The 27578-nt window shown below is 39.6% G+C and overlaps 1 protein-coding gene across 10 annotated transcripts in view; it reads left to right on the top strand.

Annotated features, from left to right (window-relative positions):
* cacna1aa (calcium channel, voltage-dependent, P/Q type, alpha 1A subunit, a) overlaps positions 1-27578 on the top strand; it is an 86092-nt gene that overhangs the window by 36768 nt on the left and 21746 nt on the right. For 6 of the 10 annotated variants that reach the window (XM_085453937.1, XM_085453939.1, XM_085453932.1 and 3 more), the window contains exons 15-37: positions 26-98; positions 441-558; positions 2716-2783; positions 2942-3048; positions 5455-5505; positions 6341-6509; positions 6783-7378; positions 7468-7817; positions 7905-8028; positions 10749-10878; positions 11315-11374; positions 11472-11584; positions 18420-18519; positions 18703-18863; positions 19046-19186; positions 19276-19477; positions 19564-19728; positions 19950-20060; positions 21593-21676; positions 25988-26104; positions 26682-26747; positions 27056-27153; positions 27268-27418. In XM_085453937.1, the coding sequence (XP_085310063.1) occupies positions 26-98; positions 441-558; positions 2716-2783; positions 2942-3048; positions 5455-5505; positions 6341-6509; positions 6783-7378; positions 7468-7817; positions 7905-8028; positions 10749-10878; positions 11315-11374; positions 11472-11584; positions 18420-18519; positions 18703-18863; positions 19046-19186; positions 19276-19477; positions 19564-19728; positions 19950-20060; positions 21593-21676; positions 25988-26104; positions 26682-26747; positions 27056-27153; positions 27268-27418 (3355 nt within the window). The remainder of the gene's footprint in view (positions 1-25; positions 99-440; positions 559-2715; positions 2784-2941; positions 3049-5454; positions 5506-6340; positions 6510-6782; positions 7379-7467; positions 7818-7904; positions 8029-10748; positions 10879-11314; positions 11375-11471; positions 11585-18419; positions 18520-18702; positions 18864-19045; positions 19187-19275; positions 19478-19563; positions 19729-19949; positions 20061-21592; positions 21677-25987; positions 26105-26681; positions 26748-27055; positions 27154-27267; positions 27419-27578) is intronic. The other 4 variants (XM_085453940.1, XM_085453936.1, XM_085453934.1 and 1 more) reach the window with 3 other exon arrangements.

Below are 27578 nucleotides of genomic sequence, written 5' to 3'. Positions count from 1 at the left end.
TTTTTTTTCATTCTTTCACTGCTAGGTTTAATTTTGAAAGTGGCACCCCTCCAACCAACTTCGATACATTTCCCGCAGCAATAATGACGGTGTTCCAGGTAAGCAGAGGAGAGCGATGTACTGTAAAAGGAGAAAAGGGGAGGGAGAGGCTAGTGGAGGGAGAAAAAGCCGCAAAATCGAAGACAAAGCTGGATTAAAGCTAAACGCTGAAAGGACTAAAGAGGATTTGCGCACGAGGAAGTGATATAAAATGTAAAATGCTACTCTAGAACCCTTAAAGATTATTAGGTGGGAGCATAATTCTGCTAAAACATGTTCAAATATTTAAGTAGTGTGTAGAAAAGGGTGAGTCTGTTCTTTGATTATAGCATTTTGAGCAAATATGTGGATGTGAGAGTGCTCGTCATAGCATCGTCTGAATATTTGTGTATGTTTGCCAGATCCTGACCGGCGAGGACTGGAATATGGTGATGTATGATGGCATCAAATCTCAGGGTGGAGTCAACAAGGGCATGGCCTTCTCCGTCTTCTTCATTGTACTCACGCTTTTTGGCAACTGTATCCCTTGACAGTGACATTGCAGATAAGCCTACATGCATGCGCAGCTCTCAGATATTTAGAGTGGAGACATTTGTAGATGTATTTTACACATTTTTACTTTACTCACAGTAAAAAGTCATACAAAGGTTAAATGCAGATTTTTTTTACAGTTTTCTTTAGGACAGCCTCAAAGGTGGAATAGTTAGAATGCTTCTTTCTACCTATTGCTGTTTGCTGTTGTTTTGTAGTTGCTGTTACTCTGAATAGAAGTGCTACTTTTTTTCTTAGCCTGACTTCCTTTAATCTTTTTTTTTGGCATATCGACATTGAAGCAATTAGTCTTGCATTGAAACATCGAGACATTGCACAGAAACCATCCGACAAACAACCTGCATGATGGTCTGCCTGAGAAGCTCAATTCACTGCAGGGGCCAGGCGCTCTCCAACGGTCACTTGCAAGAGCTTCAGTCAGTGTTGTATTTACTGTTTTATTCACTGACAACCTGTTCTTTGGCACAGCTGACAAAAGATCAAAGTGAGAACGTGTAAGAAAAAGAACAATCTCTGAGAAATAGTCATGCTTCTTTTATTCATGCTGGACTGAGGGCAGAGTCAGCTCTTCATCTTCAGCTACAGAGTCATATTATGTACAATCTCAGTTCTTCAAAGGTTTTGAAGCAGTGGACAAACCCATATATAACATGGAAAACATATTAAATGTTAAAACTGGGACATTTTACTGCTTTATAAAAAAAATACTGGCTTGTTTTGAATTTGAAGGTGGCAACATGTCTCAAAAAAGTTGGGATGGGGCAACAAAAGGCTGGAAAAGCAAGTGGTCTAAAAAGAAACACCTCAAGGAGTTTGCACCCAGTTAGGTTCACTGGCAACAGGTCAGTAACATAATTGGGTGTAAAAAGAACATGTGAGAGAGTGAGAGAGTCTCTCAGAAATAAAGATGGGCAGAGGTTCACCAATCTGCAAAAACACTGTCAACAAATTGCAGAACAGTATTAGAAAACTTTTCCTGTAATAATGCAAAATTTTGAGTGCTTTGAATATCTGATCATATGCAGTGCATAATATCATGAAATACAGAATCCAGAGGAATCTCTGTGCACAAGGGACATGTTATGTAGCGCTGTGTGGAAACACAGGGAAGCACATAGCAGACAGGGATGATGTGACAACAAGCGGAGGAATACAGAGAACCTAAATGCACACAGGATCATGAGAGGAAGGGAAACAGCAGGGAGCACCGCTGGAATTAATACAGCCTAACAGGACAGGGAAGCAAAACCGAACACAGAGAACACAGGATGAGAGACTGTCAAAATAAGACAGGAAGTACGATAACACTTGACACTGGGAAGCAGACTAACTAAGGAGACAGAAAAGGAACACCGAACAGGAGAGGCATGGAAACAGAACCTAAAGACCAGATGTCAAAACTAAGACCAGAAACTACAAATATAACACAAATAAGAAAAACAACTAAAAGAACCAGAACCAGGAATATATACATTGAATCTTCGAATATTAAATAACCTGAAATGGATGCTCGCCTTCAGGTGGCACTGCATTGAAAACAGACAGAATTCTGTGATTCTGTCAATCATTGCATGGGCTTGGGAACACTTCTAGAAATCCCTTTCTTTGCCACGCAGGTTAAACCTCTGTCAGGCACAATCTAGATTGCTAGCATTTTGTCAGTAATTAAAATAGTATATTTTCTCAGGTTAAACATTTGATATTTTCTTTGATATACTGTGAATAAAATATGGGTTTTATTCGATTTTCAAACCACTGCATTCTGTTTTTATCTACATTTTGTACAACGTCCCAATTTTTCTGGAATTGGGATTATAATACCAAAGTGATTGTCAACACAGAGATGTCACTGTCATAATCCTAATTGAGATTCTGATAAATCCACTGTCCTGGCATATACTGATACAGACCTGTGTTGTCATCTGTAAGTCGAACCACACACTGTTAAGGGATCTGTATCAAGGATGATACTGTAGCAATAATGATACGCTGCAATCCAATACATCAACTTGCCAAGAGGTACATTATAATATAAGTGGCTTAGCCAATTATTTTATCTACATTTTGTATTCTCTTGCACAAACAATCTCCCAGATGCTGGATTGCTTTTAACTCTGTGTTCAGACACTCTGCTGAATGTGTTCTTGGCCATCGCTGTGGACAATCTGGCCAACGCACAGGAACTGACCAAGGTATAGTACAGTCTAATATGAGTGCAGTTTCTTACACTAACACATTAACCACGAGTTATCCTCCTCTAATCAATGAACTTCTTCTGCTTCCCTCATGTGAATTTTTCCTGCCTTTATCATATTTGGGTTTTGATTTATTTTCTAATCCACATTTGCAGGATGAACAGGAAGAAGAGGAAGCTGCCAATCAGAAGATTGCCCTGCAGAAAGCCAAGGAAGTGGCTGAAGTTAGCCCACTATCTGCTGCAAACCTCTCCATTGCAGCGTGAGTCTCTGTCTCTATTACTTTTGTGTCACCATCTGGGAGTCTAGTACTTATGTCGGACTCAGCACTTTGGGAAGTGGACGGTATAGCACAGTCGTTTGAAGTTTGAAGTCAGGAAAACCGTCAGTGAACCATAATCTGTTCAAGTTTGGATTCTTAAAACATCACTTCATCACCTTATGAACGTGTGGTGATGTTGGTGATTGCAAATAGTCTTTCATCACAATGAGCTTTATTGACTAATTACCCTTCAAAAGTACACAGCCCCACTTTTTTCTTAGAATTGCAATATATTCATTGATCAAATAGCATCTTCCAAACTGACTTTTTTCTGTTTCAATATAAAATTTAAAGTTCATGAATGTAAAAATTCTCTGTATATTTTGCCATTTTGTCATCATAGTGGAATAAATCATGTCTTCATCTATCTGGCAAGGAAAGGAAATTGGGGATAGCCTAAACACACATATACTTGCTTCTCGTCCTTCTCTCTGTCATCTCTTTCTTCTCCTTTACTTTTCGTCTTAGTCTTTGATCCCTTTTCTCTGTACACACAAGGCTCTGTACTTTCACGTCTGGTAAAGTTCACACACTTTGCTCTCAGATACAAATACGTGCATGAAAATACGTTCAGCACAACACAGGAGTACCATGTTTGTTTTTAAATACCATACGTAATAGCACAGTCGTGTCCTTAGCAGTTTGGTGTGTGAGACTGTGCTCACTCATTGTCACTCGCAGGTACAATGAACAAACATGCCCTAGAGTTTTAGCTCAATACACTCACACGTACATATGCTTATTAACATTTCCATCATTTTATGAATCGCTTAGGTTCTTGTTACTGTTTGTGCCGTGTAGTGTGCTTCACTATGAAGTGACCATCTGTGTCTGTGTAATCAGTTTAATTTACTTGGAATTATGATATAAATATGTCTTATTTTCACTACAGTTTATGTGTATCTGTCTGTATGTGTGTATGTGTGTGGATGTATGTGAGTGTGTGAGAAAAGAAGTTTTCAGGTAATGTCGGTTTGGTATAGTATCCAGCATTTCTTCTCTAGGTTACCATGGTTTTTTGTCCAAATTTATCCAGAAAAACAACCTTCACAAACCATGCTGCCTAATTGCTTGAATCTTTTGAAAGCAGACTGTAGGACAGAGGTTTACCATAGAGTCTCGGTTGAGCTTTAAGCATTGTAGGGCTGCAGATTGCCTTACATTCTACTGTGCCAGTGTAAATCCAAATCCCTAATTTCTGTGGTGCAAATAAAAGAAAGAGAGAGATAGAGACAGAAAGACATTTAAATTCAAGAGGAGATCGTCCCTGTTTTCCCAAGGAGGGATTTTAAACTTGGGGACATCAGTGGTGCATGAAGAATCTCTTAAGAAGATATGGCAGACTCAGAGAAAACTACGTAAAACCAAGGCAACACAAGTCCAGTTTGTACTCTCAAAAGGAAATTGCTCTCTCTTAAACAGCCATGCATTCTAAACAGAGTGCAAAGACATTTTAGGAAGTATTATTCTAATGATAGTGAATAATTTTTTTAAAAGTTTCAGCACTGTGTTTTTAATAAGCTTAAAGAAGCCTTTGGAAACAATAAAAATCATATTAAATTAGGTTGTCCTTATAGATTTGGTCCTTTAAATTATTAGCGTGCTATTTTGTGTTAGGAAGAGGATCATGCACAAATTCTGAATTCAGAAATAAATTCATGACCAAAATGTATCTACTTTTTTAAGTGCCCCTAACCCTCTTTAAGACAAAGCAGAGCATTTCATATTTAAAATGTTTATTTTTAAATCTTACTGTAAGCTTTTCAGGGTTTATCAGTTTTCAGTACAGGTCAAAAATATGCAGATATTACATGTTTTATTAAAATTTTAAAACATGTTGTCATAATGCCAGTGTATGTTGTCATGTAGGATATACCCACAGGACCATATTTTGGTAAGTATTTTTTTAATGTAGCAGCTTCAGTGGAAAAAGAGAGTGAAGGGTAAACATGTGCAGTACATTATAAAGAAGTAAAACTGATCAGCGCACAACAGCAGCACTTGGGAAGGGAAAATGAGTGATAGAAGAAAATGGATTTTGTTGAGTGTGTGTATGTGTCTTTTGTGTCTGTGTGTACGAAGGGTTGCATTCCAAAATGCTTAAATTTTTGACAAAAAATATTCTAAGATTCGCTTCCATTTTTGGATTTCAGGATTATAGTTTACTTTTTTAGTAGTTTAGACATGTAACACTTTTGTCGTGGATAGCGATAATTTTTTTTAGAGTTGGCACTTTGTGTTTTTTTTTCCTTTCTTTTAAAAAAATAAATGGATAGCCCATTTTGGAATGAAATCCTCCTTCTGTTCTTTTGTGTCATCTCACTCACCAGCTGTTTCCCTCCTCAGCAACAAAGTACACAGTGAGTGTCACAACGCTTCTGACCCCTTTCTGGACTGGTATTTATTTATTTGTTTATTCATTTATGACTTCCTTCTGTTTATTGACTTTACAACCATTCCTTGCTTTTTTCATGTTTTAGATCTCTATCCTTTTCTTGGCCCTTTGTTCGTAACATCTGTTTTTTTCAAAATTATTGTACATATCTGGCTTATTTTTTTTTTTTTTTTTAGCTTTTTCTTTATGTTGGCTTATTTTTTAAAGTACTGTTTCTGTTGCCTACGGCTGTTGCTTTATTGTCATTGACTGTTGGCCCTGAGAGAAAAGTAAGTTAAAGTTGATAGAAATTTTGGAGGGTAAGAAAGGAGGTGGTCACTGACAGTTTGGGGGTGTTTTTTTATCTCATCTTTTTGCAAAAACAAGAAATCAGTTATTCTAACTAATATAAACCATTCAATTCAGCTCAATGGCTATTTTTGCTCTGCACAAAATCTGTCCATTAAATTGTATGTACTTTAGCATGGGATGATTAGTTGTGTATAATTTGAACAAATTCGGACCTTGCCTCAGTGTTATCCTCCACACTGTTTCCCACGTGGTTTACCAAAATAGGGCCATCCTGCCTTGTGCTTCGGCAAGCTGTGCAGATACCCAAAGCCCTGTTCTGTTAAGAGCTGCGTTGTTTTATAGGTCCAGTCAAATGACCCTTTAAGTGTCTGTGGCCCCCAGTGTGTCTTTATGTCCTTGCTATTTGATGTACTTATATTTTTAGTGTTGGTTTCCACTTCATCATTCTCATGTCTTTGTGCGTTCATTTGCATAGCATCAAGTCTTAAAGCAGGTCTTAACGAGGCCAATCCCTTTCTACCTTTTCCACCATTCTTCATTTTGCAGCAAGGAGCAGCAGAAGAACCACATTAAGGGAGTCAACAAGTCAGTGTGGGAGCAGCGCACCAAGGAGCTGAGGAAGCAGACTCTGGCATCCAGCCGCGAGGCCCTCTATAACGAATTGGACGCAGATGACCGCTGGAAGGCAAGGACAGGGAGGGAGGAGCACAACAATGTAAAGGAAAAGGCAAAAAGGGCCCCTAGACTTGTGCTATCAGTGTACACAAGTTATGGCCACGAGTGTTGATGATGACTTTTATTGGTTTTCATTTGTTCTTGTTAATCATTTATCGGTGGCTTATTTACCAACTATGGTCTAAATATTGGTTGGAAATTTCCAATATATAACTGAAATGTAGGTCTTCTAAAGTTTTGCCTCCTCTCATGAATTACAAAATTTGAAATTATTCCTTCTGTGCTGTTTCGCTATCCATTCGTTTCCTTGCAGGTCAACTATTCACGTCACATCCGTCCAGACATGAAGACCCATCTTGATCGACCCTTAGTGGTGGACCCCCATGAAAATCGTAATAACAACACAAACAAGACAACTGGCAACAACTCAGACTTCTGTGTCAGCCAGCACCATCCTGAGCACCATGGCCAAGTGGGAGGGGATGGTGGAGGAGGTTCAGGTCCACCCAGACCTCCCATGGAGCGGGGAGAATCCACGGAGAGTAGACGGAGCCGCAAAAGTGAGCATCACCACAGCTCTCATGTCCGTCTGGATGCTACAGTGATTCCTGGGCCGGGTTCAGAGGAGAGGGTATCCAGGCGCCATCACCACACGCGGACTGGGAGTCGAGGAGGAGGGCAGTCCGAACACAGGAAGCCAAGGTCACATCGAAAGAATGCTGAAGATGGTGAGGAAGGTGGGGGAGGAGCTGGAAAATCTGGAAGACATAAGAGCAAAGGAGTGGATGGGAGTAGGGAAGGAGGAGAGCATGAGCGAGCAGGCAATGGCGGTGAGAAGAGGTCAAGAAGAAGCCGGCGTGGAAGCCAAACAGAGGGCGAGGGGAAGCGTATGTGCTCACACAGAAGGAAGTATGTCATTCATTTTTCGTTTTCCAGTCATCCTTTTTACAATCTCCTCTAATCTGATGGCTGTAATTCTTTCTTTGACCTCTTCCTAGGGACTGCAGTGTCCCAAACCTATCTACCACACGGCCCATCCAAAAGAGTCTCTCAAGGCAGAATAGCCAGTACAGTGAGGACATGGACAACCTCATGAACACCAAACTGGTGTCTGGTTCTACACCACCTAGCGAGGGTCGCCCCTATCCAGTGGCCAGTCACACTGTCACCCCTGGATTTGGATCTGCCCTTCATCTTGCTAACAGTGGCACTCGTGGAAGTTTGGTCACGTTGGATAGTTATGGGAATGTCGGACATCACCGTGCAAACAGTGTGATCAGGCTGCCCCACCCTGATTATACTGCTGTGGACATGCCCATATTTCCATCCACCAATGCCATACTGCAAGGTAGGGGTGAATGGATGTGTTTTTCTTTTCTTTTGTATTTCTTCTGCTACTTTATAGCTCTTTACAATGTTTTCCTCCTACCTTCAGTTAATAAAAATGCCAACACTGAACCTCTGCCACCTCCTACAAATGATGATGAGGAAGGAGGGGAAGGAGGGCCTAGGCCCATGCCTCCATATAGCTCCATGTTCATCTTCTCGACCACCAATCCGTAAGTGATACGTACTAACAATTACCAATGCACAGGCTAGCACACGTAGTATATGCACAAATTGCAAACTGAAACACACTGTCTCATAATTACCAGTTAACCATATAAACCTTTGGCTAAATCCCTATCCTAATGAGGACACATCTTTCCTTAAGTGTGAACACAAAGTCAGCAACACAAAGCAAAGATGAAAACCAGCCCAAAGAGACTTGAAAGCATGAGAAACATAAACAGGTCAAAACAGAGGCTGCAAGCCTGACTGCTCATCACTGCTTTTGTTACTTGTTGAAGTTCAGGCTCTGGCTGCTGGGCTGGGGTCAACATGCACTCAGCTTTATCATCATTCTTGGCTAGCTTTGCGTTAGCATGCTGTCTGTGCAGATGTTTGCAAAGAGATGAAGCAGTATAATACTATAATGGATGCAGTTTCCATTTTACCTTCACGCTCTTGTCCTTTTGTGCAGTGAAAAAAAGTAATGTCCATATCTCCACTCCTCTAATGCTGTATAGCTGTTTTCTGTTGCCTACACTTTGCACAGTCAAAAGTCAGCTTTATTGTAGTTGACTTTTGATCCAAAAGTATGAGATAAAGTTGATTGTTGTTATAATATTTTGAGGGTAGGGAAGGATGTAGTTAGTGTCTAGACAGCTACTCTTGCCTCTTTAGTTAATTTGATGCAGTTTGGTGTGGATTTAGCAGTCTATTAAATTGTCTGTACCTTACAATGGTTTGCCCAATGGATGGAAAATGGAGGCATGAACCACATATCAGTTATCTGATCCTGATAGCTACACCAGAAACCAAGAAAAGACTGCCACTGCCCGGCCACTGACAAACTGATGGATTCCCAGATTGATATTTGGGTAAACCCTGTTTTACTTTAGCTTTTCTACTGTGGTCCCACAATTGCCCACAGTGCTGATGGAAAGATTGACTTGCCTGTCACTATCTCAAAAACTATTTCAAATGAAGCTCAATCATAATGTCATGCAAGGCTGGACTGGGACAAAAAATCGGCCCGGGCATTTTGACTAGAGACCGGCCCACCAGGATAAAGATTGAAAATGTGACGTCATTCAGGGGTAAAACCGCAAAGGATTCTGGGAACTTGTGGCAAGAGGTACTAGCGCACGCAGGCTTTCAATTGAACTCAGTTACACAGCGATAAAAAGAAACACAAAAAATGGCAAGAAGCTGTTGTATTATTAACTGCAACAGCCGGTCGCATGACAGCCACAGGAAGCCGATCGTTTTTTTTTTAATCGGATTACGTCGTTGAAGAGAAATGTTTTAAGCCATGTTTCCGAAGTAAGAGCCGACGGATGGTCTGGATATACCAAATATAACGTCCCAGAACACTCCAGCTCACAGGTTAGTCTGCTCCAAGCATTCCCACAAAGGTCAGTCTGCTGTTGTAGTTAATGCGTCATTTTCATAACATAATTGGTGATATAGGTTACAAGCAAGTCTGGCGCTGAACAGAAATTGTCGCGCTATGCTCCTTTATTTATTGTGCATAAATAGTGAATTGTCCTGACACGATATTGCGTTTCGCTTCTGTTATTATGGTACATTGACAAAAACATATACGTTTATTCACAGGATAAAACTGTTTTTTTGTATCACTAATTGTCCAGTGCGATTACAGCATACAGTATTATTGTCACTGCTACATTTCTGTAATGAACCAGAAATTATTTCCACTGCTAATTAATTACCATTGAGCTCAAAGGTCCTATTAATAAACGGTTAACGAATGTGTATTTATGAAGACGATTTGTGAGACTGGTAAACTTACCTTTGTTCGTACGATGGTCTTTCGTTCTACACGGTGCATTTCAAGGTCCTGTACCCCTCCGTCAGTAAACTGTTCCTGGGCTTGTTGCAGTGACCTGAAGTTACTAAACTTCATGAGTGTATGCACTCACCCCAAGAACCGTGTAATTATAAATATGAGCGTGGTGAAAGTTGGGCAGCACGCTAACGTATTTTGTCCCTCTGTGTGCTCGTAAGGGTCTAACCCTTTCACTGGTTTGATTTTTCCTCGTATCTTTTCTTTGTCTTTTTGTCGAGTCTGTCTTTGTACGGACCGGCATTGTTCTCCTTCGTTTTGTACATTCCTTTTTTGTGCGGCAAAGAAAAAACAAGAAGGTATTGGAACCGGAGAATGAACGTTTTGCGGTGCTGCAAATGCTTGCGTTTGATGCGGTACTTGGATTGTTTTGCCACGAGTTCCCGGCATGCAATGCGCGAAAATCACGTGATTGCTAAACAAGGGGGCGGGTGCATTCGGCCTCCTCGGCTGTAATTGGTCCAGCCCAGAGTCGATCATGACCAATTGGCCAATCCAACACCTTTCATTATATATACCCTTCCTAAAAAAAAAAAAAAAAAAAAAAATCCATCGGCCCATAAAAACAAAAAATCGCCCGATGGCCAGTCCAGCTATGATGTCATGTATTCTAGACTGTGCTGGCATAGCATGAAAAGAGGTCATTTGCTAAAATTTGTTGAAGACACAAAGCCTAATTTTAGCAAATGAGCAGGTCTAGTTTGTGTAAACATTAACACAGAGCTGTTTAAACATTAGTTGAGTATTTGAGAGGGATTTAAATTTTGTTTAGCCTCCACAATGGCCTTCATTATAGTTATAAATTAAACATAATGGTATGCATTGCATTAATGCAAGAGAAAAACAAATATCTTTGTCTGCTCCTAGGTTTCGACGAGCATGCCATTACATTTGCACCCTGCGTTATTTTGAGATGTGCATCCTGCTGGTCATTGCAATGAGCAGTATTGCCCTGGCAGCTGAAGACCCTGTTTGGCCCAATTCCCCTCGAAACGATGTAAGAAATTCATCATACATGTATTATTGGTTCTTTTGGCAACAAAAATATTATGCATATAATTTATCTATTAGTTTTTGTATTTACTCTCAAGGTTATTTTTGCCATCTCCCAAGCCTTACGTGCGTGGAGGTCTGAGCAGTAAATGAATTAACTATATAGAGTATGAGATAGAACATATAAATCCAGCACTTAAAATGATTATTGACAGTTTTATAGTGGGTAGACAATTAAGTGGCACACACAATATTCAGGATTTTCTGTGTTCAGACTCAGCAAAATGATACAAACTCACAGACCACACATGCACAGGAAACACTTGAAGTTTAAAGTACTGCCTTCTTTAGTAATATAATATCAGATGATGCAAAATAAGTGCAACACTGCACTTATCTAAAATACAAAATCATCATATGCTCACTTTTTCTTTGTGCAGGTTCTGCGCTATTTTGACTACGTCTTTACAGGAGTTTTTACTTTTGAGATGTTAGTAAAGGTGAGACAAATCAGCATTTTTCCTCCGTGTTGAGACAAACATTCTCCTCTTTTTGATAAAGGCTGTAATGGGTCCTTGTTTTTGGTCTCTTTTCTAGATGGTGGATCTGGGGTTGGTCTTGCACCAGGGCTCTTATTTCCGGGACTTGTGGAACATCCTTGACTTTATAGTGGTTAGTGGTGCTCTGGTGGCCTACGCCTACGCCTTAGCGTAAGTCTCCCTCCTGCTTCCCCCTCTGCTCTCTTTTCTCCTCTCCCGCTCCTCTCCCCTCTCACTGGTACCTTGGAGTACAGCGTCCCCTGTTCTTCTTCACTCAACCATGGCTGATTTTTGGCCTCTACTTTCTCTATCCTACACACTTTTCTTTCATTCACTCGCATACATTTTCTCTCTTGGCACTTTTTCATTCTCTTGTGTCCTGTTATCCTCCACCATAAACCCAAGTCTTACCTTTATTTAGAGTGCAAAAGACCTGTCCTCTTTTTTTGGCCATGTCCTTACTTCATTTCTCTTACGTTCACATTTTGCTCCTGCAGTCCTTTAATTTTTAAGCTCCTCCTATTTCAAGCTCCTTCCAGCTTCTGCGTAAACACTCCCACATTATAAAATAGATCCCAGCATCCTCTCCCTATCTACCTCCCCATGTGAGAGGTGAGGACCACCCTTTGCACCTGTAACCCTTTAGTGCCCAGGGCGTTCTAAAGTAAAAGGGCCCATGCAAACCCCGGCCAGGTCACCAAAATTCTCAACTACGTTCTCTACTACAAAGCAGGTACTTTAATCTTTACTTGATTTGCATGGCTGTAAAGATAAAAATACAACTACATGTTGATTACTGAGTTAGGCTGTAGATAATAAGTGCTATGCTGGTACAAAGCATGAATTTTGCTTTTGCATGGTATGTGAGAATATAAAGCAATTTATAGATTTAGAAGTCTGCATTAATGTGATGTCATGTTTTGGATATAATATATACACATATATGTAGATATTAGGGGTGCAACGATACACAAAATTCACAGTTCGGTTCGGGTCGATGCTTTGGTGTCACGGTTCGATATTTTTTTCGATACAAAAAAATGTTCATGCCTTTTTAATTTGTCATTTATTAAAATTATAAATATATATTTATATCGCCTCTGTCAGTGCGCCCCAGGGTGGCTGTGGCTACAATGTAGCTTGCCATCACCAGTGTGTGAATATGTGTGTGAATGGGTGGATGACTGGATATGTAAAGCGCTTTGGGGTCCTTAGGGACTAGTAAAGCGCTATATAAATACAGGCCATTTACCATTTACCATATTTTAACTCAAAAGTACAGTTTTTAAATTTAATGTTGCTGAAACAACAAAATAATAATAATAAAAATATCTATCTGATCGAGAAATCACTCATCTTTGGAAAAGAGAGTTTATAACAGAGAAATGGCTCTTTTCAAAATAAAAGCTATACTATACGCTTCTTCTGGGCTATATTCTCAGCAGCATATTAAACATATCAGGTCCCCATAAGGAGAATCATGTGCTCTGTCTAAATGATCCGGGTAAAGTTTGTAGCATGCGTGCTTGTTGTTTTTGTCTGCTTCCACTTGTCTTTGCACTAGGATGATGTCGGCGTAAATGTGCAGTCATATTTGTTGTGTTCCCAGTAGTGCTGTCAGCGTTAATCTCGTTAAAATGACATTAACGCCATAACGCGGCAAATCTCCGTTAACAAGTTACCATGGATCGCCCCATGCGTGGGGCTGGATGGCGTTAACACATTAACAAGCTAACTGTGCTAACGCACTAGTTCCCACAAATTGAGCATTGCGTGGCACATCCGACATACTGTTTTACTTTTGTCCATGACGCGCTTACCATCAGGGTCATGCTTCACATGAAAACCAAGATAGTACCAAACGCCAGCTCTGAATGAGGGTGGGGGAGGTTCAATTTCGGGTAGCGTTAAGGCAGTTGCCATGTTGCAACGAGCTTAGCTTCTGTCTTGCTAGCTCGCGCTGCGCTCAGTGGATTTGCACTCGACAGTGCAGCCTAGGCGGAGTAGTCGAACGCACATCCACTGAGCGCTCAACACAGACAGCATGGTCAGAAGAAAAGTTGATAAAATAAATAAAAAAATTTGTATTGTTCGATACATATGCATACCGAACCGAAAGCACTGTATCGAACGGTTCAATATCGATACGAGTATTGTTGCACCCCTAGTAGATATGTTTCCGCATAATATATTTGTGCTCTCAAATTAATGATAATGATATACCATAGATTTTTACACAGGTCTGCAATATGTGAAGACACTGGATATTGTTTTTACTGTGGAAGTGACTGAAAGCAAACCTACATAGCTTAAACTGCTATGAGCTTTTGGACACTTGGATTATAAGGCACCTAGCATTCTTCTGTGTTGGGTCATTGAAGTTGGTGGACTTGGAGCCTCTTGGATGGAGGATGCTCTGCTCATTTTAACTTAAACACCAGTAACATACACTTATGGACAAAAGTTTTGGGCTTCACACTCTTTTAACTACAGCTTTTGCCACAGATCAGGCACCTAGCCATACAGTCTGCCTTTACAAACATTTGTTGTTCTAAAGAGTTCAGTGAATTTAAGCATGGTGATAATATAAGACACCATACCTACAACAAGTCAGTTCATGAACTTTCTTCCCTTTTAAATATTCCACAGTCAACCTTAACTGGTATTATTGCAAAATGGACCACAACCACAATATGGCAGACCTTACAAAAGTTACAAAGCAGGGTTAGGCAGGTACACAGTGTAGAAAAGTCACCAACACACTGCTGCAGAGTTCCCAACCTCCTCTGAATTTAACAACAACACAAAAACTATGAATTAGGAGCTTCATAGTATGGGTTTCCAGGCTGAGCAGCTCCTGTAAGTGTAAATAGGTGATACAGTACAGAATTTGTATTAATCCGAATATATTTGACAGTTTTATTTAAACTGAACTGAAATGAGAAACTTTCAGAGACTCTGTGAGTGTGTTCTGTATCTAACCACTTGAGGTCTTCGATTAATATACTGCAAATTAATATGGGAATAGCTAAGTGATACAAATAAATTAATACATTTTGAACTTTTGACTTTATACCTCTCTGACCTGTCTTCCCCATGTGATGTTTGTGTAATGTATGTATGGTCAGAAGGGTAAGTCGGCGCTGGCAAAGGTCGGTAGCCTTAACCCAATTTCCTTCGGGGTCAACCTTCAGGATCAATAAAGTTTTATTGAATTGAATTGAATAAAACTGACACTTGAGTAATGACTTGAACTAAAGATGACACCTTGGATTTTCATAGTCCCAGAATGATATCTTGTGACGTTGTCCCCTCAGATCTCCTCAAACAGTTGGGGTTTTTTTGCGGTCCTAATGACCCATCTTTTATGCCACCTTTACTGAACTGCTCCTCCTCTGCACTTTGTGTCCATTCTTCCACCTCTTTTTATCATACATCACGACGACACTCAAAATGTACTTAGTTTTCTCATCATTCTGGTCTCGGAAAAGTCTGTGAAACAGTGCACTTTCACGGGTATTTCTCCAGATATACCGAAGAAAATATTCTGCACGCTTAAATGAAGAAATAGGCTTTTTTTGTCATTCGGTAATTTGTTTACTGAAATTAATGAGAGTCTCTGGAACTATGGCAAAAATGTTAGAAATTTTGGCACGGTCACTGGGAATAGTCGTGAATTATTTCACCAAGATTCAGGTCTGTGCCTTCAGCAGTCTATCCCCACCAGTGGGTAAGAGTTAAACCCAACAAGTTACCAATAATCTCAACTAATAAAAACCTTCCAGCTTTCAAATGCAGTTATGCTAAAATAGTTTTGGTTTAATCTAACATAAACTAGGTTGTCCAGCTTATCTGCTCACTTTATAACTATGCCGTAGTACATTGTTAAAGTCCAGCTGAATTAAGAACTCATGAACATGGCAGGTGCTCCACGGTTCTGGTAGAGGTGATCCATTGTCAAGACGTTCACTCTTTGTGAATCATCTTTATATGTGTGTGTGTTTTAACCAACACTCTTTCCCCTCATTTTAGTTGAATTTGTGTCTCTCTGTTTGTATATACAGAGATCTTTGTCTCCACCTTTTCTGTGTGTCCCAACCTCTTTCTGTTTCACTGCTGAATTTTCTTTCTCTGTGTATCTTCTCTGCAAGACCAAATTCATCCAGTGGAAATGTTGAGTATGAATTATAATGTAGCCTTAATCTGAAGAAAACGAACAAACAAGCCCAATTTGACTATAGTAGAGGTTTATCATGCTAATGGCTGATGGGAGATTGGAACCAGTAAGAAAAGATTCCTACCCATCCAGATAGTACCTTAATTCAATTGGTGAAATCAAACAGCACTCCTGAAGCGATCAGAAGTCTTGTTGGAGATGTTTATCACTCCCTTAATCAAATTATTCTGGTCTGAGGGCTGCTGTGTCTTGGACCACTTATGCAGCTGTCCTTCATATTTCTGCAGTCAGACTGAGGTTCAGATCCAGACAGGCTCAGAGTCAGAGATGATGACTAATCAAGTTTGGTTTGCCTTGAAGCGCACGTTGACATTCTAAGATGGTTTTTTTCACCAGGTAGTGTTTACTCTGCTATGTGCCTGAAATGAGTTTATATGTGGGCTTGCTGGTCCTTAATAATAGTAATTTGAATATTTAATTGTTAATCATGACGTTTTACACATTAGATCATTTTCAGAGTAGCACTAGTTACCATTTGAAATCTTGCACACTCATCAAGCAGTTTTGTTTTGTTGTTTTGTTTTTTTTTGGGGGGGGGGGGGGGGGGTAAATTGTGAATGTAAGAGATTATCTGAATGTGTGAGTAGGTTGGTTGATCTAACAAGAGAAGGTACTGTCTTTTCTTTTTTCCCCTTTCTCTCTCTCATATGGATGTTTCCCTCAAAATCCTTCCTTTTCTGTGTCCCATTCTGTTTCTTTATCCCACCTTGTCTCCTCTGTCTTGTTGTTCTCACCTCTTACTCATATCTCTCTTCGGACTACGAGCAGCAGCGGCAGCGGGTAAAGTTCTCTCACTTTTTCCTCCTCATTTTCTTCTTCTGCACTCTTGGTATCTGTTTCTCTGATCACACATCTCTTTCCTTCTCATTCATCCATTGTCAAAGTTGAAATGTGTATCTGTCTATATTATTTTTCTTTTTTTTTTTAAATCCATTGTTCACCATGGAACAACTCGGACTCAAACCCAACTAAACCTCATCTTAACTTCTGTCAGGTCCTCAGCTGATTCACACAGATGCAAAGGAGATATTTGTGCTTTAATTGCAGGTTTTTCCACACATTTTTATTTCAATAAATATGGATATGAACATGATCAAGAAAGAAACTTTTAACCAAAGATGGATAAAAACACAGACACAGTGATTTGCATACACACACACACACACACACTCATGCAGATACACACATTAGTGGTGGTTGTGTGCAAATACACACACAGCCACCACCAGTCTGCCATCTGGTCTAACAGCTGTAAGACACAGGCAGCTGTATACACAGCTGCTGCCCCCCTAAGGATCACTTTCAGTGACCTCTTCACCCTGATCTGTACACTGGATATGTGAGGATTTGTTAAAATCAGGGCATTTGAATTACAGTCAAATTTTCTATTAAACTAATCGCAGCCAGTTTACATAAAGTCAGCATCAGTTAACTCCTGCATTGTTTCTTTAGGCTCCTGCAGCCTTGTACACAGTGCCAGCCCAAATCCAGTATTTGACATGTCTAGATTACAGAAACTTATTCAGAAAGTTTGGACAACAACACCTTTCACCTTGGAAGCTATAGCAAGTAGCTAGGGATCTTAAGCTACTTGCTATAGCTAGAGAGATACCTATGGCGTTACCACAGAAACCCATAAAGCTAGGTTGGTAATGTCTGGAAGCACAAATCCGACTGTAACACTTGAAGATAAGGAAAGTCTGATCACAACATCTGATTTAAGGAACAAATCTGCCATGTCTTCAGTCTGAACATAGCCTTTGAGGTCTATTATAATTTAACACTCTATGGCATATGTGCCTGGACAGTTACACTGCCAAAGTGAAAAAAAACAAAGAGAGGTTTGGCTCAGCATTTCATTGGGAAATGCTTTATAAAATCTTTGTCTTGGCCAAAAACCATGCAAGACAAGATTCCATGCTGTCTGAACAATGCTGTGAAACAAGCTAATCCTGGAGCTTATAGAAATTAACTAGATGAGTCATCAAGAGAGAGTTTGGCTTGTTCATTTAAAAAGTTTTTCCCATTTTTAAGCACAACAACACTACCAAATTGTGGCATATGCTTGAAATTGAAGGCGTTTTGAAAATGTGTTAAAACTTTTAACGCATTTACGGTGACGAGCAGAAGAGCCCCTTGCTTTGCTCCTCTTACTCAACTGCCCTACGACAGAATACAATTTTGTTCTCGCTGAGAGTACAGCTAAACTCTCTCTCTCTAAATGTCTCTCTATAGAATAAATTTCTCCACCCCTCAAACTGCTGCTTAAAAGAAGAAATACTGCAGCATGGAAAGCAAGGTTTCAATGCAGCATGAACAGATTTCACCATTAACTGCGCATGGGCAAACTGAGGCTTTAGTGTTTTTGAAAGGCATTGAAATACATTGCAAAACACTACACAAGGGAGATAGCATTCAGACAGGAATGATATCAGTTGTTCCCATAGCATGTACTCTAGTTATAAATCCCCACCTAATTCTAGCATGTAGCTACGATGTTATCCTCACACTTAGGAATAAGGCTAAAGCGTAATCTGATAGCAATGCTGCATGCGTTGCTATGCACTTAACCCAGACGTAGTTACTCATTGATTTTGAGTTAACTCGGACACACATGCCATCAAGAAATGGCTGCCCATCGCCATTTTGGAATCGAGAGGATTAAGGCTTTCATGTGCTGCGTATACTAAGTCTGCTGAGACTTGTAACTTTCACTCTCCTGTGTGTACATGTATGTCTTCTTTGTTTTTGGTGTGTAAACACGTGTAGGGGGAACAGCAAGGGAAAAGACATCAGCACCATCAAGTCGCTGAGGGTACTGAGAGTGCTACGACCTCTAAAGACTATTAAACGACTTCCCAAACTCAAGGTACGCTTGCGCAGCAAAGAGACTCCATTACTTATATTTCACTTTTACACAGATTATTGATGAAATCTACCTTAAGGTAAGTACAACAACCAAGAAAATTAAACAAATTACACCCTGATCTACCATCATCTATTATTCTTTAACCCCCCCTAATATTATGTTGTTCTCTTGCTTTGTCCTCAGGCTGTGTTTGACTGTGTGGTGAACTCTCTGAAGAATGTGCTCAACATCCTGATCGTCTATTTACTCTTCATGTTCATCTTTGCTGTGGTTGCTGTTCAGCTCTTCAAGGGGCGTTTTTTTTACTGCACTGATGAATCCAAAGAATTTGAGCGCGACTGCAGGTCAGGAAAAAAAATCCAACTCCTTTCACCTTGCGCTGTGAAAATGTCCTGGTGACCTGCATAACTTTTGGTTTAATCCTTAAAGATTAAAGTGTCTCCTCTCCATCCTCTGTGTCATACCTAATGCAAACGTTTATAAGTTTTTTTCCTTTCAGTCCTTGTGCTGATTTTGTGTTTTTCAGAGGCGAGTATCTGGTGTACGAACGTGATAACGAAGTGAGGGCGCAGAAGCGGGAGTGGAAGAAGTACGATTTCCACTACGACAATGTGGCTTGGGCCCTTCTCACCCTCTTCACTGTCTCTACTGGAGAGGGGTGGCCGCAGTGAGTAGCCTATATGTGAATATATTCATTCATAAATAGAGCAAGTGTGGATATTGACAACCTGTAACAATACTTCACTGTCACTTCAGGGTGCTGAAACACTCGGTCGATGCGACTTACGAGAATCAGGGCCCAAGTCCAGGATACCGGATGGAGATGTCCATCTTTTACGTGGTGTACTTCGTGGTCTTCCCCTTCTTCTTCGTCAACATCTTCGTAGCTCTCATTATCATCACTTTCCAGGAACAAGGCGACAAGATGATGGAAGATTACAGTTTAGAAAAGAATGAGGTGAGCAAGGATTCCGAAACTGGAGCGTTGCATGATGGAAAGGCACGATGCAAACCGAAAATGTCTTTTTCTGCTGTTTTTGACAGAGAGCCTGTATAGACTTTGCCATCAACGCCAAGCCTCTGACACGCCACATGCCACAAAACAAGCTAAGCTTTCAGTACCGTATGTGGGAGTTTGTGGTGTCACCGCCATTTGAGTATACCATCATGGCGATGATCGCGCTCAACACAATCGTGCTGATGATGAAGGTAAAGGCCTGCAAGCTCCAAACAAGGAATAAGTAACGCACAGAACAACATAAACACCAAGACAGCCACCGAGTTGCTGAACTTAACGTCTAAATTTATACCATTAGCTCTTGTTGCCTGCGCCTTAAAAAAAAATACAAGCAGCCTTTACTAGTCTGGAATGATTCAAATACTTCTGCTTTTCTGAGAGAGGTACTGCCTATGTGTGTTTTTGTTTACAGTATTACGGAGCCTCCGACACCTATGAAGCTGTGTTAGCCAACCTGAACATAGTGTTTACTTCCCTCTTCTCCATGGAGTGTGTACTCAAGATCATCGCCTTTGGAGCACTGGTGAGTATTTCTGGGTTTATGTGTGGCGACGATGTACTGCTCTGTAAAAATATGAGAAGCCAATAAGAACATATATACATATTTATTTTCATGCCTTTTTTCTGTATTGAATGAATTTTACCATTTAAAATGAACAGAATGCCCATATACTAAACAAAACAAAAAACTGAAAACGTTTACAGCCAAAAACAGCTCTTCATCTGGGCCTGACTTTCAACTAGATTACCCTGTATCCCCCACTTTCTCCACCAATCTATGTATTACACTGTCTAATGCTATTCGGATTGTTGGCAATAATCAAATGATTTGTTTTTCAGTTACAAAACCAAAAATTTAAACAAATCAGAAGCTACAAAAAATCAGTGATAAAGTTATTTTACCGGCAAAAGATGCAGATGAGAGAAAAAAGTACAGACGAGATAGTTTGACAATGAATGGGAGGTGATAAAGGACAGAGGTGGGATTATAATATATTAACTGAAAAAATGAAAGTGAGTGACATATAGGCGGCCAAAAGAGAAGCAAAGATTAGAGAGCGGGTGGTGAGTAGACAGCATCAGCTCTGATTCATGGATAAACTTATGTACGTATTAGGCATGTCGTAAGCACACATAATCCCAGCCCTCAGAGATATTAGTGTCCGTGTGTGTGTATGTGCGTGCGTGTGTGTGTGTGTCAAAGTGGTTTATTTTAATATCCGCCTCCCTTGCTCTCCCCTGGTCCTTCCACTTGTCTAATGCACAATTTGGCTCCAGGCAATATGTGGGTAAGCAAAGAAGCAGAGGCTTATTAGCATTTTGTCCCGAGTATTACATGACTCGTTGCTTTGAGTGTCCCCACTTATTGAAAGAATGCTTTAGAAAATCTCTAATCAAATATAGATTGAAATTTTTTTTGTATATATATCTATAAATGGAGGGCTATAATAGAATTTTTAAAAGGTTTTGAAACTGAAAGAAATTCAAATTGGTTTTTGCTGTACTGTATGTGTTGTTTGATGGATGTTATAGTCTTGTGATGCAGTACAATGTGTCCCTGGTGTGCTGGTATCTTTCCAGCTTCCCTTCACTGATGGTCAATTTGTCTCATCTAATTTTTTTCCTGTTCCTGTCCTACACTGACATTTGTTTTCTTCCACTTTCTTGTTCCCCTTCTGTATTTTTCTGTCCTTGTCTCATTTTCTAATTCTTTACTTCTTACTTTTTTTTCTCCTTGGTATGGTTTTTCATTTAAATATGACTTATACATCCTTTTGCTTGTTATTTTCATGTGATCTGTCTGCGCTCCATCCCGTTGCGTTGCTCAATTTCTCTGTCAATCTTTATCTCTTCCCCTCCTTACTCTTTGTCTGCTTCCTTGCCACATCAATGTTCTTCTGCTTTTTACTGTGTCACTCTTGCCTCATGTCACCTCATATCCTCCTTTTTTCTCCTTTATCCTGCTCGTTGTTCTTCTCTGTCCCTGTCTCGTCTCTTCTTCTTTCTCTCGCTTTCTTGTACTTCTTTTTTCCCTCTCTCTTATGCTGATCACAGAATTATTTCAAAGATGCCTGGAATATTTTTGACTGTGTGACAGTTCTGGGCAGCATTACAGACATCCTCGTTACTGAGCTTGGGGTAAGTACCAGATTTTGAGGTGTCTGTGTACAGATGTTTATGTTTTACACTCCTGTATTGAAAAGTCAAACTGGAAGCAAACAGATGTGATATTACATTAGCATGTTTCTTTCTTAAACAGGCATGACTGAGGTATGTTTGGTGAACTTCAGAATGTGTTTGTGGACTTTCACATCTGCCTCACCATCTAAAAAACATTAAGTAGACAAGACAAGGAGTAAGGAGAGAGCATGAGTTAGAGGCCAGTGTTGAGTTGCTCAGTCATGCATGAGTATCTCTTGAAAGTCTTATATAATTGTCCCAGTTGGTGGGATGGGAATACAGCCAACCAGTGCCGAGCCACTGACAGGCAGGAAGGCAGGAAGCATGCTGATTACCTATAGTGAGCCATAGCCTCTCCAAGCAGCCTTTTAGTTTGTTATAATATTAGGGTGGTCAGTGGGTGCATCAGTTTGCAACTGCATCAGAAGTACCTGAAACAACAACAGCATCAACAACATTATGGGTATATTAAGATCAATGATGAATGAGTGCCCTAGATTTGGTGTGCAGCATTACATTTTTGCTAAATATTGCACCAAATTGCCTGTAATGACACACTGAACCAAGTAAACAAAATGAGTTAATTCAGTTTATTTAGGACCTGCATTCAGATTTTTCAAATGTTGTATTACCTCACTATGTCCATTAAGGAGATGAAATTGTGTGTCAGTGCATTTATTATGTGATGCATGAAACTGGGTTGAGCATCATTTGTGAAACACTTGTTCAATCCTAAAAATCTATTTAAACGTAGAACCCCAAAAATAGTACATTTGTATAAATCTACATACAGAAGGTAATCAGAGAGACTCAACCTAAAGCTAATATTTGAAGGTTGGTACAAATGTTCTTTGTATATTGTTGGGACATATTTTAAGAAAAGACTCTTGTTGCGTAAGAAGTAAACTCTGAATAACAGATGGTATTGATAGGAATACAGGGAGTGCAGAATTATTAGGCAAATGAGTATTTTATCCACATCATCCTCTTCATGTATGTTGTCTTACTCCAAGCTGTATAGGCTTGAAAGCCTACTACCAATTAAGCATATTAGGTGATGTGCATCTCTGTAATGAGAAGGGGTGTGGTCTAATGACATCAACACCCTATATCAGGTGTGCATAATTATTAGGCAACGTCCTTTCCTTTGGCAAAATGGGTCAAAAGAAGGACTTGACAGGCTCAGAAAAGTCAAAAATAGTGAGATATCTTGCAGAGGGATGCAGCAGTCGCAAAATTGCAAAGCTTCTGAAGCGTGATCATCGAACAATCAAGCGTTTCATTCAAAATAGTCAACAGGGTCGCAAGAAGCGTGTGGAAAAACCAAGGCGCAAAATAACTGCCCATGAACTGAGAAAAGTCAAGCGTGCAGCTGCCAAGATGCCACTTGCACCCAGTTTGGCCATATTTCAGAGCTGCAACATCACTGGAGTGCCCAAAAGCACAAGGTGTGCAATACTCAGAGACATGGCCAAGGTAAGAAAGGCTGAAAGACGACCACCACTGAACAAGACACACAAGCTGAAACGTCAAGACTGATGAAATGAGAGTGAGTTTTTTGTTTGTTGCCTAATAATGCCTAATAATTATGCACAGTAATAGTCACCTGCACACACAGATAACCCCCTAAAATAGCTAAAACTAAAAACAAACTAAAAGCTACTTCCAAAAACATTCAGCTTTGATATTACTGAGTTTTTTGGGTTCATTGAGAACATGGTTGTTGTTCAATAATAAAATTATTCCTCAAAAATACAACTTGCCTAATAATTCTGCACTCCCTGTACATAATCTGTATTTAGGAGATGAAGCCATTTCTTGGACAGAATTAATTTAAGAAGAAATTCAAAAACTATCCCCAATAATGTTGAAGTCAGAGTTGTAGAGTATTTGCAGCTGTAACCAAGAATCAAGAGCCAATGTAACAATTACTACTGAAAGGCTTTTCTCTCTTTTTTTTAACAATTTATAATAATGCAATATAAGCCGTAATAAGTGGAGGCTATGTGCTCTGTATATTTCTTGCCTCAACTACGTGGAAAATCCACCTACATTGCAAACATTACATTATTATAACCACCTCTGCTCTTCTTTGACAGTTGCATCATTACTATATATCACATGACTTTGGCAGTCAGTCCTATTGGGTGGTGTATGAGTTTTTGGTTACCTTGTATGTGGGTCACATCTTAGTACTGTAGCTTGCTTCATTAGAAAGGTTGAGAATTAGTGCCTTTCAAAGAGATGCCCTGTTGTCTCTCCACTCTAATGCCTCACCAATCTTACCATTATTATAAAAATATAGATCCCAATTGATTGAGTATGGTTAGATGATTTCCTCTCCCCTGTGTTGTATTGTTTGTTTCTACCTGCCTGGATAGGAAAATCTTCTATTTCTGAGTTTGGTTTGATTTGACTTGTTTAGCTCCTGGTTATTTTTTTTTTATTATTTATTTATTAGTTTATTTATTTATTAATTGGTACAGAGCGTGAATCTTTGTTCATTTGGTCTTGATTATTTCTACTCAAGATTTCATTCACTTATGTATCGACATACAGTCATGGATTTTTAGAATCCATGTATTTTCTTTTTTCATGCTGCCTTGATTCTTGGTATCAGCATTATGAATGTGTAAAATCTACAGACACTTACCTTTGTGCTAATTTCTCTTTGAATGACTGTTGATTTCTTTCTTGTTTTTATCTTTTCACATGCTTTCTTTAAATCGTCCTCAAACTTAACGACGATCTACTGTAATCTACTTCTCCAATCCCCTTCTCCCCTCAACACCTACTACTTGCTGTGATTCCATCCAATCAAAATGCACTATGATTCCTCTGTGTCCACCCATGACAACTGGCTTGGTCAATCTCTCTGGTTGTTCTTCGAACCAACCAATAATCCAAAAATTTGCTGCTATAAACCATAACTCTGCAACATCCACATGTAGATGGTTTGTAATTTTTTGGAGATCTTATTTTACTGCATGTGTTTCAGCTGCATCCCAGTCAACGTTCTGGCTCTGGAATGTGTACAGTTTGCTTGACTGCTTTGCTATGATCACTCTGAACCCTTAACTTGTACATTTGCGTTTGTTATCTCCCAGCTAGTCACTGTATATCTCCACAAGCGTGTGCTGAAATATATCCTTTACTCAACACTAATATTCGGTTTGTAAAGGATTGGGTTTTAGAAACTACAGTAGATGGTAAAATTTATCCACATATATGTATAAAAGTTGCTGGGAGAGTGTTTCTAGTAACAACATATTAAATCCAAAGCTTTGACAGTGGCAGGAAGAACAAGTGATGCATGTTGCCCATTGCATGCCACTGGCAGAAACCCCTGTACACACAGACACACACAGAAACATGCAGCAATGCAATATAAGCAGTAATTGAATAAAGCCTGCATGTGCTGATACCAGTTACTTTTGAGCACTTCACATCTCAACCTGCAGTCTAATAGATTTATCTGCTAAACTATGTACAGTTTATTAGTCACGTGTTCAGTCTGATGAGAGTGGAAAATGGTAACCTAAAGAAATTCACCTATGTAGTAATGACCTTTGTTGGTCCTTGAACCACCCTCTGCTCTTATTTGACAGTGACATCACTATTGTATGTCACATGACTTTGGCAGTCGGTCCTATTGGATGGTGCATGAGCTGCCGTTTTTGCTTGCCTTGCATTGGCTGCTTTGCCTTGTGTTTGGTTCACATCTGCATGCTGCGGCTTGCTTCATTTGAAACGTTGCATATTTTGCCTTCGGAGAATTAGTGCATTTGGTTGTCTTTCCAAGAAGTGTCCTGAAGTCCCTGCACTCTAACTCCTCACCAGTCCTAACACAATTACTAAAAACATATATCCCAATTGGATGAAACTGGTTAGATCTGGATGATTTCCTTTCCCCTGTGTTGTATGGTTTGATTCTACATTACTGGATATGAAAAGCTTGTTTGGAGCCTTGCTGATTTGAGTTTGGTTTGCTTTGACTTGTTTGGCTCCTGATATTTTTTATTATTATTTGTATTGAGTTTGAATCTTCTTTAATTTGGATTTGACTGTTTTTCTTCTCATTTTTTTTATTCGTCTGTAAGGAAGATTGCCTGCATAATTTGAAGTACGACTAACTATTTTCCTTCCCTTTCCATTCCCCAATCCCCCCTCTTGTTCCCTTTTCACAATCCTTTATTTCTGTTCTCTTTCCCTTGCTTTTCCCTTCCTCAACTCCCCCATTTCTCTGGTTATACTGTGGCTGTATTGTAGAATAATTTCATCAACCTAAGTTTCCTAAGGCTGTTCAGAGCAGCTCGTCTCATCAAACTGCTGAGACAGGGAGAAACCATCCGAATCTTGCTCTGGACCTTCGTTCAGTCTTTCAAGGTTTGCTTCCAATTATACAGCTTATTACCCTGAAAAATCACATGCATTGATATGTGTAGACGCTACATGTCAGTGCAGTGTATTCATTGTATAGATCCCTTCCTTTTACAAAAGAGGTTTTGGTGCAGTGCAAAAGTATATTAAAAAAAAGAATTTGATTTTGATTTGAACCTTATATTAAACTGTAAAACGTGTTGTTAAAAGGCATTATTCATTTTAAATTGGCTGCCAGCAATTCTTTTAGAGGAAGCTGTTCCTAACATTGGTAGCATTGTTGTGCTTAAAGGTACAGTGTACTGTATGTGTATCATACAAAGGAGCCAAGAGAGGACGGAGGTCTTCATATTTATTTTCACTACATGTTTGAGGTTAAACTTTTAACTTGGATTTCAAACCAATGGTTTTCAGAAATTTCTGGAGTCCATGGAGGGATTTTCATAAGACCAATAGAGGCACTTACTGTATTAATTGTGAGATATTCCACCAGGTGATAGATAGATAGATAGATAGATAGATAGATAGATAGATAGATGCAGGATCTAGCTTATTAGTTAACATTTATTGTGTCTCTTTTCAGGCACTGCCTTATGTTTGCCTCCTCATTGCCATGCTGTTTTTCATCTACGCCATCATTGGGATGCAGGTGGGTGAGAACCTCAACCTAAAACTTGCTCCAGTGCTGCTGGGATGCATTAAATATATTTTATAGTATAACTATAATGACGAGGAGTGCAGCATACTAAATGATAGTGAAAAGAGTGATCATATTTGGAGTATAATAGCAAGAGAAGGAACATTACAAAAATGTCAAAATGGGATTTATGTCTTAGTTTCAGATTGTTACTTATAATCTTTGTTCCTGTATGTTTTTGTGGCAAAAAAGACTAAATGTTCAGTGATCAACAACCATCGTCTAGTTTTCACTTTTAACAGTATCATTGTGTTTGACAGCTGTTTGGGAATATTGCAATTGAAGAAGTTGGAGACAGTGCCATCAACCAACATAACAACTTCAGGACCTTTGTAGAGGCTCTTATGCTTCTCTTTAGGTGCTTTTATATGTAACTCTGTAAACCTATAATATACATTTCCATGCATGCCCCAGTCTCTCTTGAGGTCATTCAATTCTGGATAGGTAAAATAATCTTTTTGTATGTTTGAAGGAGTGCAACGGGTGAGGCATGGCACGAGATCATGTTGGCGTGTCTTGGGGGTAAGGACTGTGACCTCAAGTCAGGGAATGTAGATCCAGATTGTGGCAGCCAGTTTGCCTACCTCTACTTTGTGTCGTTCATCTTCTTCTGTTCATTCTTGGTGAGCCCCCGGGTTATCCCAGTTACTGATCGACATAACATAATATAACATTACATGACACAACACAGTGCAATGCAATGTCACACAGCATGACAAAACACATTATAACATACACATAACTAGGGATGGCATAACACGACAGCACAACATAAGATGACTT

Source organism: Copadichromis virginalis, linkage group LG4 (assembly GCF_057382275.1).
Source record: "Copadichromis virginalis isolate Kocher_CV1m ecotype Utaka linkage group LG4, C_Virginalis_male_GT1.1, whole genome shotgun sequence".
NCBI lineage: Eukaryota > Metazoa > Chordata > Actinopteri > Cichliformes > Cichlidae > Copadichromis > Copadichromis virginalis.
The sequence above is the reverse complement of the archived record's forward strand: the minus strand, read 5'-3'. Positions and strand labels throughout refer to the sequence as shown.